The 18916-nt window shown below is 46.9% G+C and overlaps 1 protein-coding gene across 1 annotated transcript in view; it reads left to right on the top strand.

Annotated features, from left to right (window-relative positions):
- The first annotated feature begins 210 nt into the window (after positions 1-210).
- The window catches only part of MRPS28 (mitochondrial ribosomal protein S28), an 838623-nt gene continuing 819917 nt past the window's right edge, over positions 211-18916 (top strand). Inside the window, exon 1 of the mRNA XM_069621250.1 lies at positions 211-467. Coding sequence (XP_069477351.1) covers positions 252-467 — 216 coding nt within the window. The 5' untranslated portion in view covers positions 211-251. The remainder of the gene's footprint in view (positions 468-18916) is intronic.

Genomic DNA, 18916 nt, shown 5'->3' with positions numbered 1-18916 from the left:
TTTTCATTTTGGGAATTGCAGTCATACGTTTATAATGGAAAATAACGACACGTTTGGGAATGCTAAGAAAAATGAACTCGCTGACTAGTAACGCTGCAATAAGGTCGCCGTTAACAATTCTAGCCGCCGTTTTTTTTTTTTATCCCATCAACGCATTTACATGGTTTGTGCAACTTTCGGGCTTGTTTTGAAAGGCAGTCGCCCTTGTTTCTAGTATCAGATCTGACAGCAGTGACCAGCGTGCATTCATCATGGCTGCGCCCAGCAGGATGTGTGCAAGGAGTTCTTTTCTGATACCCCGGTTACTCCGGGAATGCTCTCGCCACATGAGCGACCTGGCCGGCGGAGATCCTGCATCTGGTGGAAGTGGCGGCTTCGCCGCAGCACTGGAACTGCAGACCGAGATACGGAAGAGAGAAGGAGAAGATGATGCGAGACACAACCGTGCACCTGGAAGCATGCTGAAGGTGAGTAGAGAGACAGTGCAAGTTCCCAGTTGAAGGCATAATATGTACTGTGTGCGAGAAGAGAAAGAAGACGCAGGCAAGCTTAACTTGTTTATGTTTATTTAATGTTAGTCAGGAGCGGGGAATAGAGAGGCAGTGGAAGTTCCCTGCTGAAGGGATAATCTATGAAGCGTCACTGCTGGGTGTTGTGTCTGGACCCAGGGCACAGGGTCCAGGCACATAGTCGGCTGGGGGCACCCAGCCGACATGCCCAGTTACAGGGTACACCCTGTCAGACATTGAGCACTTGAGCACACGGCCTTATCCGGCTCGCCAACGCAGAGTTGCCCGGCAGGGGCTCTGTTAAGCACAGTTCGACAGGGCCAGTAAACAGATGTTTCAGTGTTTTTATTGACATTTTCCAAATAAGTAGACCAACAAGCCTGAACAATAAAAGTAAAAAAGACAGCAGGCAGTTGTGTGCGTTACATTACTAGATGACGTTTTGTTGGGTAAAGGAAGATAAACAAAACTAAGGGAAGAAAGAGGAAAGAGAGAAAAAAGAACAAAAGGAAATGAAAACCAACCAATTATGCCATTGTAGTTCCGGTTCTCCCCACCTTCACTAGTATTAACTCATACTCAGCTACAGGTGTAAGTCTCTGTAGGGCCAGTACACAGATAGTGTTGCCTCTCAGGGGCACTGTTTTGGTGGAGGGCCTTGCAGGGCAGGCCCTCTGCCTGGAAACGCAGCATCAGTACTGCGGGATGAGGTTTTGTCAAGCCTTCATAAGTGCCTAACGGCCGTGGGGGATTGGATGGGCCAGAAATGGCTGAAGTTGAATGGGGACAACACCGAGGTGCTGGTGGTGGGTCCCCCCCCTATGCCCTGATCCCTCACTTTGGATTGCTTCGTTCTGGCCTTCTTCTTTGGGTTATCTCCTGGTTCCTTTGGCTAAGGTGAAAAACGTAGGGGTGATCATGTCGCTACCCTTTCTATGGATGCCCAAGACTCGGTTGCATGCCAGACTACTTCCATCAGAACATTTAAAAAAAGGTGCTCCACATGATACCGGTACCACTGTTCGCCGGTTGTGGCTGCCATGGTTCTGAGCCGGTTGGATTACTGCAACTCTTCTTATCTGGTGCAGCCCAAGGGCTTGGTCCACCGACTTCACCGTCTCCAAAACCTGGCGGCACGTGTGGCTACTGGGACACTCTATGGGGCCCATATCTCCCCAGTTTTACGCTCCCTGCACTGGCTCCCGGTGGCCCAGCGTATAAGGTTCAAAGCGCTGTGTATCGCCCACCGGGCTTTGCATCACCAGGGGGCAGACTATCTCTGCACTAAGTTTGTGCGCTACTTCCCCCAATCGCTCCTTGCATTCAGTGGCTGCAGGTCTGCTTCCTCCTTCTGTCGCTCCCGCATTGGGGTACAGGCTTTTTCCATTGCTGTGGAATGGCAATGAAAAAAAATGTCTAACCATTTGGCCTTCAGGAAAGCCTTAAAAACATATTTTGATTTCTGCGGTTGATGGCCTCTCCAGCGCCGTGATGCCTTTGGGCCACCATGCAAAATATAAGTATACATAACATAACAAATAATGACGCATCAGTCAAGAGTCTGGTGATTCTGACTGATCCCTTTTATTGTAGTGGTCACCTGGATACAGCCATGTGACATTCACATTAGCCCTGGCAGGTACTCCTATTTCCTTAAAGGGGTGGCATATTATTATTATTATTATTATTATTATTATTATACCAGACTCCTCTTTTCCATGAGAAAACATCACAATAAAGCAACCGTCATGAACAGTAATGCTTGGACCATTTGGGATCCGTGGGGGTAAACAATAGGTACCTACATTAAGGTTCAGGTGTTATAGCCTGACATGATGCAGCATGAGATCCAGTTCCAAACACCTCTGTCACACATTATTTCTTTGACCACATAAGATTTCCGCGGGCAGTTGGTCAAAGTGCAGAAAACACATAATAGAAGGGGAACCTTTAATATACTCGGTACATGGGCACCCCACTAGACAATAAAGTTCCCAGACCCGGGTCCACTTTAAACCTGACCATATTTGCAGGATCACAGCTTCAAACAAACACAATTCCCAGGGTCACGTTGAGCATTTTTAATAACCTGCAGGCTCCCAGCATCAAATGTGCACGGAGTCCACTTTTAAGCAGTTGGGGCAGTGCAGTACAATGGTTTCACCTTGCACACAACATTGTCTGTGGGGAGCACCACAGCCACATGTGTCGTCACCGTTGTTGGGCTGAGAGACCACACACTTCAAACACTGAACGACACCATTGGCAGCTACTGGCACAATTTAAAGAGTTCCGACAATGTGCAGGAGCACAGCTTCACATAGCATTTTAACTGGCACCACTTTGAGCCTAAGAAAAGCAAAACGGTGGGTAACCCCTGAACCGTGGACAAGGGGAACAATATATGTAGAAGAACAAAGCAAGAAGTCACACTGGAAAATACAATTATTCAATTAATAATTGATTCAAATGGGTGTGGAGGGAATTGAGGCCCAGTCAGATGAATGATTATAACATCATATTTTATTATTTATCAAAAACATCTTAATGGAGTAAAAAAGTTAATTCACACAATAACATCATAAAATTGCATATAATTATATATCCACATCAAAAAAGTCTAGTAAATTGTATCTAAAAGCAACCTATCAAACTCTGCTAGATGTAATTCAATGACATGTACATTTCTTGAGCAGTGTACATTAATCAATATGAAGGTGCTATCAAAAAAAGTGCTAAGTGACCACTTTGAGCCTATCCATGACATGCAGTCGCACAGCATCACAAAGCATGTTACTGAGTGCACTTTAAGCACATGCGGAGTTGCAGGAAACCAGTTCATACATAGTTGCACAAGCATCAGTTCAGGGCGGTTGATGGCACAGTTCAGGGCGGGCAAAGCCGCACCTGGGAGCACCAGGGGCCATATCTGCCTGGTCCATTGATGGTGGGGGGAGACAGCAGGACTTGGAGGTCTCCCCTAGGCAAAAGTAATGTCAACCTGCTAAAGCACTCACCTGGAGCTGCACCCCTCAAGTGTTATTCCCCTTTGCCTTTCCCTCGTTTTTTTTCTCTTGACTGTCACTGCCACTAGGACCGGGATGTGAGCATAGTGCCAGAATGATGGGGCCTACTTCTATACAGTGAACACGGGCGGCCACGTACTTACTTTCTTGTGTCTTACCTTGCTCCAACCTTGGGTTATGAAAAGGAGATCACCTACAGTGGGCCCGGGATCCTCAAAAAGCCATTAGTATTTCCCTCGCATTGAGCCGATATGGAGCGCTTTATCACTTTAACCATTAGGCAGCCCAAGTATTCTTCTGAGCAGCGGGGGCTTCTCTCCATTTTACATTGTTCTGAACCGGAGCACGCATTACTGGCCCGGGATCGCTCTAAGGCTCCGGTGGAGCTGCAGCTTGCAGGCAACGGGGCTACACCGCACCTTTCCTCCTTCCACAGAGATCTTTATTTCCTGCGGCAACGCTGCTGCATCGCGGTCTCTTTCCACAACGTGGCAGAGCCCGCTCAGTGTCTTCCAAACCTCCTTTCTTCTCGGGGGCACATTTTCTTTCCTGGACCGGCCGGCTCCGACCCAGGGCACGGATGCTTCACGTCGGGGTCTTTTCTCCTTCATCGCCATTGTTGTGTCTGTACCCAGGGGCCAGGTCCGGGCACATAGTTGCTGGGGGCACCCAGCTGACAAGCCCAGTTACAGTAAGCATCCGAGGAGACCATGAGCACAAAGTCTGGTCGTGGCCTGGGGACACCCAAGCCAGCGCAGCATTCTGCAGCCGGAGTTGCCCAGCAGGGGCTCCGGCTCACCAATGTAGAGTTGCCCGGCAGGGGCTCTGTTAAGCACAGGTGGACAGTGGACAGTGTTGCCTCGCAGGGGCACTGTCATGGTGGAGGGCATTGCAGAGCAGGCCCTCTTCCTGGAAACGCAGCACCAGCGCTGCAGATAACGTACACATCAGGCAGGAATCGGGTGATTCTGACTGATGAGCGAGAAACACTCATCCCTTTTGTGTTGTTTACCTGGTCACATACATGTGACATTCGCATGAGCCTTGGCAGGGACTCATAGTTTCTTAAAGAGGGGACACACCACACTGGGGACGTTGGCTCTCAACTTGTCAAATGTGCGATACAGCGAAAATTTGACATTGAAATGTAAATTTTACTTAAGCGTTCTTTCGAAACTCCGAGTAACAGTTTGTTTTGTACCAGTGGTGTAGGATAGTAGAGGAGGATGAAAGTGGTAAAGGACTGTCAGTTAAGAGTACAGCAGGACCATCCCGAGCACCACAGAACAGAGATTTCAAGTTTCCCATAGCCTTACGAGAGAAGGTCATCCAGTGCTGTTTTTCCCTTTTTTGGGGTGTGAGACTCGGAGTTTTTCCTTTCGCCATGTGAAATTTTGGGAAACTACAAGTTCCAGGATTCCAAGCAAGAACCAGGACTGTCCGACTTTCTCACGCATGGCTATGGGGAAGCTTGCGGAAACTGAGTTGGCGCATAGGGTATGGCAAGCTGATGGGGAGTGGAGAAGATATGATTGAGAAGCAAAGATTTGAGTAGCATGAGAGAGAGATCCTGAATGCGTGCTTGTTGATGGGAGCCTGGTTGCCAGCTTAAAAAGCAAGAAACTGAAATAAAGGAAACACTAACACTATTGCATTCTGCTAGATGTGGTCTTAGATTGTCAGCTCAGTTCCAAAGAAACTGAAATAAGTCATTGGCGTTGCTTGCTGATGGATGTAGTTAAAGTTGCCATCTGAAGTCTAAAGAACCGAAACATGATTCCTGTTGCCTTCTGGTTGATGTGGTGTAAGTTGCCCACTTTTGATAAAGAGAATTGAAACGAGTAATTCATGTTGCATGCTGGTAGATACGACTCACAGTAGCAGCTCACATCTAAAGATATGAAGGAAATCATTCAGTTTGCATGCTCTTAAAATGTGTCTTCTGTCTGAGAAGTGAAACATGACATCTATGTTTGTCCCAAAGGTGAAATAAGTCATTCAAGGTTGATGCTGGTGGAAGAATTAGATTGGTTCTGAGATGTGAAACAAGTAATTTATGTTGCAAGCTCATAAAGTAACAGTTAACATTATTACACTCTTAAAAGTGGCACTAAGGCACAAACGAACTGAAGCAAATTACTTACTTTTGTATAATGTTAGAGAAAACCAGACTTTGCCCAGTAAGAGCTGGATGAAGTTATTTCTACTGGCAGAGATATTTCAGGTTGCCTGCTTTTAAAGATAATCAAAAATTATGACATTCGTTATTTGAAACTAATTTTGCTGAGAAGTCTGTTCGGTATCGAGAGATACGTTTATTTTCTACTGAAAATATGAGTATCCTGTTTGTTTCAAGAAGGAATTGTATGTATTATTCCAAATAGTCAGTTGTATCTTCTGAATTAACGCAATGGGGTTCTAGATATCTTGCTGATCATCTGCTGTGGGATCTCTGTGTCCCTGGCTATTTTTCAGTGGCTGGTTACATTTTGGGAGCCAAATAATTGCTGAGGTTGGCGACTCTGGCATGCAAGACTCCTCTTTTGGTTGCTGGTGACTGTTTGAATGGCAAAAATGTCCACTGGTTGTAAGTGCTTGCCATATAAAATTATAACGCATTCAACATTTCATCAAGTTTTGTATTTCAGAACCATGCATTATAAACATAGATTCTGTTCAAATTGTGAGTTAGTAACAGAAGTGTTCAGATTTAGAGTTCCTAAGTCAACAACTACAGAATTGTCGTAAAGAAAATTTGACACAAGTTTGTCATAAAGGAAACTTTGTCAGGCAATAGTATGATATGGTATTTGTAACGCGCCTCTACACCCTTGTTTGCTATAGTCTTAGACGTTGGTCTGTTGGTAGATCAAAAGCTGTGTTATTGGTGCCTTCTCGCCTTCTAATGATCTCGTAGGACTGAATCTTAGTACCATTTCTGTATGAGCTCGATCGTCTGATGTTCTTTCCCTCACTTGGTTGGTTGGCTACCAATCAGTAGTCCATGAATTTTCGATAGTCCTTTATTCTTGTTGTTTGTGGATGACTCTTAGTCTAATCCTGAAATGAACCTTAGTTTGTTCTTTCAGGATCAACAGTCCTTCTCTTGTTCTGCTAAATCTGTTGGTAAGTAGAATGTGTACAAAATATTCTTATGTTGTTTTAACTTCCAGTATATCGAGTTGCAATCCCATTCTGTGCCGGCAATTCGACCTGTGGATGGCCAATGTTTTTGATTTGTGAACTTTGACATCAACCACCGTATCCCTCTTTTTAAAAAAAAAAACGAAACTTTGTGGCAGATGCATTTAGTTGTGGCTGCACCAATACTTTGGAAGGAACACTTCCCAAGTAATGTTTGTTTGTGGCCACTTTTCTGGTCTGTTACGTGTTTCACTTCCACCAACAATGCCACAAGTAACCTTGTTGGGACCTACTGCTGATCTAAATTACCAATGCTCTAGTCTATTCCAAACCAAACCATTAATGTGAACAATTGATCTATGTTTGGTCGGGGATACTGTTTTTAGTGGGTTCCAATAATCCTTGTGCGCCACATGTGGTAAGATTTCAACTTGTAGCTACTAGCTAAGCATTAACGCTACTTGCCACCATCTGTGAATAAATGTCACACAGCAGATGGTACACAAAATTGGACACAGTATTGTCTATGGAATTAATGTCCCTGTAGGCACCGTTCTTTGTTAGGCGTTGTGACTGAGGATAATCTTCAGATAGATAGGTGCCACAAATGGAGACTCGCCCAGCTCTCAGGAACCATGAAGCTTCTCACGCAAACAAACAATGGATGAAGAATCCGGTAAGTAATACACACCAGAAACCCTCTCCCTTGAGATCTGGTCCCTGTATAATTGGAGAATATCCTGTGCACCCTAAACGGGACAAGGCAAGCTGGTCTTCATGTGTCAAAAGGTCTACACAAGAGGAATAAGAGTGGGAAAATTATTAATGTATGAACTACGCCTTCCCCTAGCTAGCAGTGCCTCATGTGAGAGAATTTACCCGAAGAGAATGGTTGGTCCGCTGTGCTCAACGACGCCCCAAGAGTTGTTGAATCCACAACACCTTGAACAACATAGCTTTTGCAAAGCGCGGTCTGAACGGTTACTGAAACCATAGTCAAAAATAGAACATAGTACATGATAACGTGGTCAAGCCGAGTCTTTACAATGTAACACTAATTACCTAGATAAATCCTGGAACTGTTGTTCTTCCTGGCGGGTATGGACACATGCAGAATGTCAATCAGTTTACCCGTTTGTAAGATGCGCGTCCCTTGCTGACAAGTCTTTAAATGGAATCGCTCTGGAAGGGATGCAAGGCCCTCTGGGTAGGGAAAGATGGTCCACAGCCTCTTGCATCAGCCATCATGAGAAGGGCACTGTTAATGTTATGGTACTGCCATCTTGGAATGGTGTGTATGCAGAACCATTCATTAACCTGGACCATATCTCCTGGTCCAGCGTGGGGGTCTGGAAAGAGTGTACTGGTGTAAGGGGCTAGTCTGGTGTCGGGAACCATATTCCTGACAGGCCCTGCAGGTGTCTCCGGAACATTTTCTTCTAATGTTCATCCAAGTGATGGAAGAATTAATACTAATTAGAGCTGATTTTCCTGAGCTTGAATAAATAAACAGTGCAGTTTCAATTGTTGTTGAAAATTTGCATATGTTGCTATTCATTTGATACCTTCTATGCATTGCATGCAAAGCTTCGCCTGAGTTGTATTAGCCAGGGGTTTTGCTACGTCTGGAAAAGACCCGGGGCTATGCTAATGTCAGAACTGTCGGGACTCTATCAGGGGTCTACAACCAAAAGACCAGGGGCCTTAGCCCCCTTAGCTCCCCTAGCAACGCCTCTGGTATTAGCCATATTGAATTATGATGTACTGCCTCAAATCAGCCTAACCCTTTGTCGCTGTGTGCATGTCTTAACTAAATGTATGCCTGTTGTATGCTACATGAAGCAGCCCGCTTCTTCGACTGTCCACTTCTGACGTATTTCCAGTTTGGCTCAGACAAGCGAGATGTAGACTGTTAGGAAAGAGTTCCATTTGTGTGTACTTTTCCCTCGAGTTGTGCACCCCCCATCCCCCAACTTTTAGCTGCTGTCTGACTTTTGCCAGTGGAGCACACCTTCTGCTGCACTCCGCTGGGTTTTCGCTCACTTTGTTATGGGGAAACTGACATGCCCTTAGACAGTCAGTACTGGGAGACTTTGTTTCCTTTAGTCCTTTCCAATGTTGCAACTTTTCTGCAACATGTTACCAGTGCACAAAGTAATTTACAGTGCGCTGGGGTCTTCCTTTCATTTCCAAAGGCCCTAGACTGCCTCAAAGGATTTTCTGGTAGACGTACAGATGTGCCTTGGACAGGGCTGATGGCAGCTTTATACTTTTTAACCCTTTTTTGCCATGCAAACTGTGCTTACCGCGGTTGGCACAGGAAGGTGGCCTGGCTCCAAAATGGCTATGCCACAAGATTCTTTGGTCTGTCCTTTGCCCATCTTGTCCCTTTGCCTTCCCCAGTTCGAGCAGACCCGGGTCAGTCCTTATTTGGTCATGCAGTCTCCCACGAAATGCCAAGCTTTAGTGGGCTTCTGCATGCCTTGTGTGTGTTCCTCCAGGATGTGGGCTGGACTGTCCAGTTCCAGTACACATCCTGGGTGCCAGAGAGTCTGGTGTGCTGGGAATGACTGGGACCACCGTGGTCTGTGATTGGTCCATGACTGGCATGCCTGTATGTGAGCAGATCTCCCATTGGGTCCTCTTTGTTTTGGCCCAAAGGAGATTCTGGATAAGAGAAGGCTCCACACCCATTCCAGGTCGATCTCCTGAGTTCTCAACGAACCTTGGATAGGAGCCAAGTCTCCTGAAACTACGATGCAGAGTGTTGGAACTACTGGTGACCCGCTGGAAGGTTTGGCACCCTGAACCCACTGTTATCCCGCCGGACACCCCCTCTTTTTGGATAGAACAAGAAGGTCTAAAAAGGCACTTCGACCCATTGGAATAGTGGAATCAACTATTCTCTGCACCTCTAACGTATCCTGAAAGCGAGCCTGCTCAGAAGTGTTCCTGGGCCAACCAGTGAACTGACCAGCTTGGACAGAAACCGCTGCCGTTTTGAGTAGACACTTGAGACTTTGCAGATCACTAGCTCTGGGTTCACGGCACTCTCATACCGAAATTCATAGACATGGCATTCCCGGGTCTGAAATAGAGAGTACGCCAGAGCCTGAGTACACACGGTCACTATGTCGCCTAGCCCTGGTGCCGAATTTCATTGGTGCGCTGCTGCTGCTGTGAATTCGAGGTAGGGAGGCCTAGAGTTTAGAGGAGGGGCAGAACCCTGCGCTAACTCTTTGTTTCGGTTAATGTTCTGGTACTTTCCTGCAGCCTGCTAGGGAAAAACCTCTGAAGTTCCCAATGGTAATTGTATACTGGTGGGTGGGCAAGCCTTGTTAGTAGTGGCGCTGGATTGTGTTGGTAAACATGGTTGTGTTTGCTTGTTGAAGGACATCAAAAACACCTTGTTCGTGTTGCACACATTCAATTTTATTCATTGATTAATGTAACCATGGTCCTGGCACAGGGTGTGCTAGGTGCATGAGCAAAAAAGCCAACACGTGTTTCGACCAAAGTCTTTGTCAAGGCAGAGGCTGAATGGTTAAGGCTCCTTCATAGGGATGGCAGTAGCCTTACGATTGTAGAAGTTCTGGGCCCATGTAGAGTTGGCTGGGTAGCCAATGTGGCGAAGTTAGCAGCAATTCGGTAGCCCGATGGCAGTGATCACATTGAGCCCTTCACCAGGAGAGGAGAAATAATCACTACCGCGCCACGGAATCATCCCTGGAACTCAGCCGCTGAAAGCTGCAGAGCCGCACAATTGCAGAACTTGAACCCGCAACCGAAGTGGACTCGACTGGTGAAATTTAGTCCGGAGTGAGCCTTGGGTCGGTGAGCACTTGCAAACTTTAACGGTGGCCCCTGGCTCATCAATCAATTTTTACGCACGAGTGTCCACTTTTACTTTCTCGAGGTAGCCTGTGTTACCAACCTATTCCGAACACTTGGATCCTGTTCTGCCCTCTTGAGGAGACCATCCTTGAATAGTGTGAACTTATTCTTCACTGCCTCACCCACCTTCCAGAGCTGCTTCAGCCCCTGCAAAGAGACCCTGTTTTGCCTCTACCACACGATGGCGTGCACCAGCACCAAACTGTACTTTTGAGCGCAAGGCTCCACTTTGCTTAGGGCTTGGACTGCCTCTCAGGGTTGATAAAGGGACGGATTGCCTGAAAGTATTTACACTGTATGATCCCTTTCTTTACAGGTTGTGGACCCCTACTTTATACCATCTCTTTTAGGACTGGTTACTGTATGTATATTGTATAATAGTGTTGTGTTGGCTTGGTTGTTACTACTGTGTTTTACTTCTGGCTTTTAATTTAAAAGGTCTTCGATAAATGTATATGTATTTTTGATATATTCACCTGACTGAGAGTAATTTGTAGCGTCCTTTACTGTGTGCTCATTGTGGGCTTTCGATCACCCTCACCCCTCCTGAGACCTAGTCTTGAATGCCACCAATGCTATCTTCATTGGTCTGGCTTGTCCAGAAGGTTACGCTGTTCCAAGAAACTAGACTGGCCTTCTGAACCTCTGCCCACCAGGACAGAGATCAGAAATCCATCTTAACATAGCCCACTGCCCTGCTCGGCGAGACCGCTTCAGTGAGTTGAATTAGCCATATTAGGTGGACTAGCCACTGCCAGAGCCCTGTTATAACCGAAGTTAGGCCAGAATCTGATGACTTGCTAGAAATGTATCTGAATATGTCTGCTCCATGTTGTAACGCGCCTTCACCAAAGGTGAGAGAAGTTAGCGGATGGTGTACCATAATGTGAGAATCATGTAAAGCAGGTGAAGGTACCCTGCTGCATTGTATATACTGTGTACATGGAAAGTTGTTTGGTATGCCTCTTCCATAGAAGACCATGTTAGGTGGACGTATAAAGCCATGCAAACCAGGGGAGCTGGGGTTACTGTACTGTGTTCATTGGTTTGGGGTGTTTCGTGCTGTCCTGTTCTATTGCTGCCTGTTGCTATTCAGTTACTGTTTTTTCAATTGCCATTAAAGACGCTTACCATCCTTCTGTGAGATGGGATTATTTTCTGAGTGGTGAATTTTTCTTCGACAAACTGTTGTTACTGACCTCTGATTCCTGCTGCTCTGTGGCAAAAACTCTGCGATCGCCTGACGCGACTTTTGGTACCCCCTAAGAACCCCCGTGGTAAGACTATTTTATCTGAAGTGAGGTATTGCTAGCAGATGTGCCCAGGGATTCTGGATAAGTAGGCCGCGCAGCCGCAGGGTCAGAACCGACAAAGCGTGGGTGGGTATGCGCAGTTAATTGCATTTCCGTGCTATGATATTATGTCTTGTCTTGTTTTGTTGCCTCTGGTAACTGCTTGAGGGAATCGGATTCTGGGAACAGTCGGGGAATAGTCAACTCTGATAAAGGATACATAAACAAGGAGGGAAGGCACTATCCCTATATGATGCAGTCTGGCCTGGATATAAGAAAAACCAGCAAGCGGCTTGCCACCACATTTACCAGGAGATAACTAGGAAACAAACACCTAAGCATTGCAACTATGCACAACACTAAGGAAAAAATGAATGAAATAGATCACTAATGCTAATAAGAGGAGGGAGACAGGAGAGGCTCTTGAATTCATGAACCTGGTATGGATGCAAACAAAAAATATTGAATGCGTGCCCCATTGTCTTGTCTAAACCCCTCCTTGCCTGAACCCCATATGTGCGATCCGATTGTGAAAGAAATCTTTGTTTCACCTCTTTCTATATTACTATAGGAGCTGCTGTAGGCTTTATTTTCATTGATATTTGTCTGTCCTCAACTCTTGCTCCTTGTCTCTGGAACTAGACTGTTCTATACTGGGTAGCTTACAGGGGGAACATTAACTGCAGTGGAATGCCTAGGCAGAAAGCGCAGTGTCTGCTAATAGATCTGTTCAACACTGAGAAGTGTATCTGAAATAATAGTAACTGGGAAGGAGCAGCGCTTCTCATGAAGCGTTGGATAATGAATCTTCAGCAATCCGCATGAGCCGGACCGACCACACTAGCCTCTGAGTGTGGTAGCTCTTGGCGCTGACGGAGCGGGACATAGACCTGGTTCCTCAGTAAACCATTCCTTGTGATTTCTTTCCTCTGTGAGAATGGGTAATAGTCAGTCTAGCCGATTTACTTCTTTTTCCTGAAGGGGGTCCAGCCCACTTGTTTACACACTGCTCTCCCCAAACATCTAAGTTCCTGGACAAATGGCACTATAGTACTCGTGATGACACTGTATTGTGTACCTGCAGGGGTATAGCGTTCTTTAATCAATGTGTGAAATTTCGATTGGTTTTTTTTCCTGAGTACATTTTACCGAAAACTCATCAAAATATATAGGCGGGTTAGAAGAGTGTATGTGTATATATATATATATAACGGGTAGGGTGGTCAGGAATAGGTAAAAAAACGGGGGAGTTTAGGGGGGGCCCTAAAATTTTAAAAAAATCAATTTTAGTGATTTTTTTCAGTAAAAAAATACTCTGAAAAAAAAACCCATCGAAATTTCACCCAGCAATGAAATGACTTAGAACCCTTGCAGGGAGCCCTTGATGCGAAAGGTGCCAAGGTGCACCATCAAAAGTGGGATAGCTATCTGGATTGGTACTCAGAAACAAACAAGGGATAGTCAGAATCTGAAATGCGTGCACTAAAAGTTGAGACGGGAGAAGGAAGGAGGAGCAAGTTAAAATCCTAAAGGTAGAATGTGCCTAAATACAAAAGAGACTCTTGCAATTTTGTATTCGTTCCTCCAAGGGTTACTTCCACCGAAAGATTCTCCTGAGGATATTCTTGACTGGTGCCAAATTAGCCGCAAGGGCAGACATCCATTTCTGCCTCTGTTCCTGCTCTGCATCAGAGTGGTTTTGAGTACCAATTCGACACTGAACGAGCAACCCGCATACAACCAAACCACTCCACTCCAATACGATCAAACACCCTGCGGGGATGCTTATCCAGCCTTTTCGGATCCCCATCAAATACCTTTTGAGGGGTTTCCAAACAAATTTCCAACAGCTCCCAAGAGGCAAGGACACCTTAGATACTGTGCATGCACCATAGAGTGCTATCCTGTTGCCCTTATCTTCCCTGAGTGGATTCCTGCCACTGTCACTCCTACGCAGACCTACTCCTCTTTTGAATGCCTTGTCTGCCGATTCTCTCTCTCTCCCAGCCATTCCCTTATTGTGGCTACTATCTATCGGCCACCCGGTCAAATTTCCTCCTTCCTCTCTGAGTGGGCGGACCTCTCCTCCTCACTCCTGTCCTCCACCACTCATCTCCTCTTTTTTGGAGACTTCAACATCCACCTGGATGCTTCCTGTCCCCCCTCGGACTCTTTCGCGACCTCTGCGACTCTCTCTCTCTCTCTCTCTATTCTCCCGTCTGGCCCGACTCATTCTGCAGGGCACACTCCTGATGCTCTGATCTCTTCTGACCTTCCCCTCTCTGTCCCTCTCTCCACTCCTCTCTTCTGAAGTGATCACTTTCTCCTATCCTCCCATCTCACCTTCCCTACCCCCAGGCTAAGCCACCTTCATCACTGTCACCCTCCTTCTCAGTCATCGGAACCATGAAGCGCGTGTCAGTTGAGGCTTTCGCTGCCACCTTCTCGCTCTCCCCTCCCCCTTCGGCTGACTCCCACCCTGACACAGCCCTCTCCACTCTGCTATATCTGATACTCTTGATATCCTTGCCCCTGTCATGAGAATCCGCCTGAAGCCCAAAGCCAAATGTAACTCCTGGTATGACTCGGATCTCGTCCCCCTAAAACGCAAGTGCAGGGTGGCAGAGAGGAAATGGCGTGCTTCATGTTCATCGTCTGACAAACTGGCCTGCCGCCTGCTCCAAATGCAATACCTGCTCTCCGTTCTCACCAAGAAGAGAGCCCTTATCCAAGCCCGCATCCCTGTGGCATCTAACAATTCGGCCAAACTCTTTAAAATCTGCAAGGAGCTGGCCAACCCTGCTGCAGTCTCTACCTCTACTGTCCCCTCCCAGGCCCTCTGCACGGCACTGGCCTCTCACTTCATCTAAAAAACCAGGACATCCTGTCCTCACTCTCCTCCTATCACTATTCCCTGCTCTTCCTCTGGCCCTTCTGCAGCCACCCCTCCTCCCTCCTTCTCTGCCTTCACCCTTTTCTCTGCTAACAAGGTTTCCAGATAAGTCCGATCTATGAAAGTCTCGTCAAAACAGGTCCACCCCTGTTCCTCCAAAACTATCAAGGACCACATTGACTCCCTGGCTCCTGCCCTGACTGACTTCTGCAATCACTCCTTCGCCTCTGGAGTCTTCCCATTCCCCCTTAAGCACTCCCTTCTGCACCCTCTTCATAAGAAACCCTCTTCCGACCCCTCCTGCCCAGCTAACTATCACCCAATCTCCATCACTCCCTTCCTGGGTAAGCTCCTAGGGAAACGGGCCATCTCCTAGCTTAATCTCCATGTTGAATATGTTGGTAGTCTTCATGACCATCAGCCTGGCTTCAGAGCTGCCAGAAGCATGGAAACTGCTCTCCTGAACATCCGTGAGGGCCTGCTCTCGTACCTTGACTCCAACACTCTGTGTGTTCTCATTTTGCTCGATCTCTCTTCTGCCTTTGACACTGTCAACCATGCCATCCTGCTCAACTGTCTCCGTGATAACCTGGGTATCACTGGTCAGGCTCTGGCGTGGCTGACCTCCTTTCCTCTCCAATCGACCCTCCCAGGTCCAACTGGGGTCCTTCCTCTCTGACATCTTTTTCTCTACCTGTGGTATCCCTCAGGCATCTAACCTCTCTCCCCGGCTGTTCAACCAGTATCTGGCACTCCTTGCCCACCGCATCGCTGCTCTCTGCCCCAACTTTCAGTGCTGTGCGGATGATACCCAGCTCATTTTCAGGCTATCCTCAGCCTCCTCCTCTCCTTCCCTCATCTCTGACTGTCTGTCCGCTATCCAGGAATGGTGTGCCGCCAATTACCTCTGCCTTAATGCCAGTAAGACTGAGATTCTACTCATCGGCACACCCACTTCCTCCTTCCCTGCAGCTCTCTGGCTGGCCTCTCTTGGCCCTCTTCCTGCTCCTACCTGCAAGGCAAAAAACCTCGGGGTCATCTTTGACTCCACACTCTCCTTAGAGACGTCAGATATGTGAGGAGAGAAGAAGTCACACTACCAACTGCACCTCCTCAGAGGTATTCTTCCTTTCCTCTCCTTCCCCCTAGAAGCTCACTGTCTCCCGAGCCCTGGTCTACTGTAACGGCCTCTATCTAAATCTTCCTGCCTCTACTCTCCGCCCTCTGCAACTCATCCTGAACAGGACTGCGAGACTTGTCCTTGGCCTCAAGCCCAGGGACCGTATCTCTCCAGGACTGAAATCTGTACACTGGCTTCCAGTGGCTGTGAGGATTAAGTTCAAAACCCTCTGCATTGTCCACAAGGCCTTCTGGGGCCTGTGGCCTAAATACCTTCAACTCTCTCTTCGTAAATATCTTCCTTCTCGAGTTCTTCGCTCATCCGTCTCCAACTCCCTCAGGGTCAGCCGCTTCTCCAAGCAACGAGTTGGGGGTAGATCTCTCTGCGCGGTTGGGGCCTCCCTCTGGCATAGCCTTCCTGCCTCCCTGAAACTTGAGGAGAACCATCTCCGGTTCCGGAAGCACCTCAAATCCTTCCTCTTTGCTTCTGCTTTCTCTCCCCCGCTAAATTCCTGACTGAAACTGCACTGAATCTGCAACTGGGCCACTCTCACCGATCTCAGTCCTTGGCCCAGCCACTCACCCCTTGCACTGCCTCCCTGGCAACCCCTGCACTGCAGCACTGTCTCTGTATCCCTACAGCCTCCCTCCCCAGCACTTGTCTGCACTTACCTTGCACTTGCCACCAGCTGGCCCTTATTATATATTTTGTTATTCTACTAACCCTGTACTGCACTTCCCCCCCACCCTTTCCCCTCGCACTTATCCCTTCCTCTCTACCCTTGCACTTGCGCGATCTGAATGACACCTGGCCTAGTAGGATCGTTGTCTGTCTTCCCTTTGTTCCCCCCTCCCTGCCTCGTCGCGCCTTAACTTGTGTATAGGCGCGTTACAAATGCCATATATTATATCATATCATATCATATCAACCTGTTTACCATTGTTCAGAATTTCCCAAGATGCAAAAGTATCCCACCAAATTTCAGGAGGAGTTACATGGTCATAATTGACTGCTACCAACCCACATGTGCTGACCTTCTTTATTGAGAGGTGCTCTCCTTGTTGATAAGTTTTCCTTGTTAACGAGAGATTTAACTGCGCATGCAAAGAACCACCCTCTCGGGGCTTTAAGGCATTCACCAACAGATTGGTACAGTCAGTTCTTCAGATCTGCTCCAAGAAAACTGATTGGTCTAATGCATGCAAATAAGCTAAGGACGAACATCTGGCTGTGCTTCTCGAGAGACTAAAACAATGTTTTGATCAGTATTCAGGAATCGTGGATGCTACCACTATTGCCCCACAAGCTGTAGTGCCAGTTTGTTAAGGGTCTGCAACCCGAAAGTGGCCAAAGGAATAAAATTGATTTTCATTGGTTGGGAAGGAAAGAATTTGACTGACGTTTTATTAGCTACACAGCATAGACGAGAATATGGAAGCAAATCTCATGGCGCTACAGATGGAGCAATTGCAACCCTCTCAGGTGGGAGAGGGCTTCTGGTTCACTTCAGGGGGTCGAGTAAGTAAGATGGCAGGGAAGAGGGCTGTCCTCGCAGGTTGGATATGGAAACAATGATGGAAGACCGACTGAGCATGTGTATAATGATTAATTTCATTATTGTAAAGAGAATGGTCCCTAGAAGACGAGCCAGCCAGCCCGCAGCCCCTGTTACACTTGTGTTTCCCCCACTTCCTTCGCCATCCACATTGAATACCTGTTAGGACAGCCGGGGGATCCAGGAGATTGTTGGCCCACTGACACTGCTTAACTCTATTGCTGTTTATGTTGATAGTGCTGTTGGATGACAAAAGGTTTCATCTTTGGTTAATACCTGTGTGACGGATTGACTTCTGCCCTGCAGGAGCACAAGGTTGAGTAGAGGCTAAAACGCCCACTCAGCCCTCACACTTCTAGAACCCAAGAGCCAAAACAATCCTAAGGTAAAACGGGCACAGTCGAGAGATATACCTCCTTCACCTTTGTGGTAACTTGGACCGAGGGAAGGCTATACTCTGTGACAAACCAGAAGAATGATTCTGACTACAGATTAACATTCAAGGGTGTTGATTTGAAATAAAGTGAATATTCCTACCTGTACCTATTGCTGTGAGGGATTTTCCCGGCCTGATAACAAAACCGCAGTGCTTGTCACTTGTCCAAATCAAAATAGTCCTCAGTCCGAAACCTAACCTCTTTCTGGCCCCACCACTTTTAGAAAACCTTAATATACAAATTAGCCAGAGTAGTAGGCCTTCCACTCGAGCTTCTTCAAGCCAAAACTACTTGGGTTGCTCTCAAGTACTGTCCATCAGCCTAACATGGGTTTTTCATAGTTTATCAAAGTAATGTTTTCAGTTCCCTCTTCGGGTTCCTTACAACAAGTTTTAGGTCTTTATACAAATCCAATGCTTCCAATTCCACAAAGGGAGAAATTTTTCTCTGAGTGTGATTCCACCAACTTGGACATTGTCCTTCACATTGTTCTTGATTGAGTAGTTCAACCCTCCATGTTCCCTGTTTTCCACACGTTGAAAAATGTTACTTATTTTTCTAGGATTCCCTAAAGCCTTCTGGTACTCTGATTCTCAACTCGGCAGGTTATCTGTTGGGTGTCTAGCCTTGTCCAGTAATCGTTTTTTTTTTTTTTTTTTTTTTTTGCTCCCATCTTTTTTTTGACTTCTCCCTCCATGCCCCCTGTTTTCGACAGGTACTTATTTTCTAGGGCTCCCCAAAGCCTTCTGGCTCTCTAATTTACTTAACTCAACCGAGTATCTCTTATTGTTTTCCCACACCTAGCAATCAGATTTCTCTTTCTGACGTAACCCTTTTGGCTTCTTGCCTCGCTTTCGAATTTGCTTAACTCTGTGACGTAACCGTCCGTCACTCTCCTCGGCTTTACCTTCTCGGGAGCGCTCGCTTCCCTTTCGCCTTCCTGGAGTGGCAGTTGCTACACTGCTTGCACAGAAACCAGGGATTTGGTTTCCTTATTGTGGCCTGGTCTCGACATTGCTTAATGGGCCCCAGGCCCACCAAAGCTG

This window comes from Ambystoma mexicanum, chromosome 5q (genome assembly GCF_040938575.1).
Source record: "Ambystoma mexicanum isolate Mex_15411 chromosome 5q, UKY_AmexF1_1, whole genome shotgun sequence".
Lineage (NCBI taxonomy): Eukaryota > Metazoa > Chordata > Amphibia > Caudata > Ambystomatidae > Ambystoma > Ambystoma mexicanum.
This window is presented reverse-complemented; position numbering and strand designations above follow the sequence as displayed.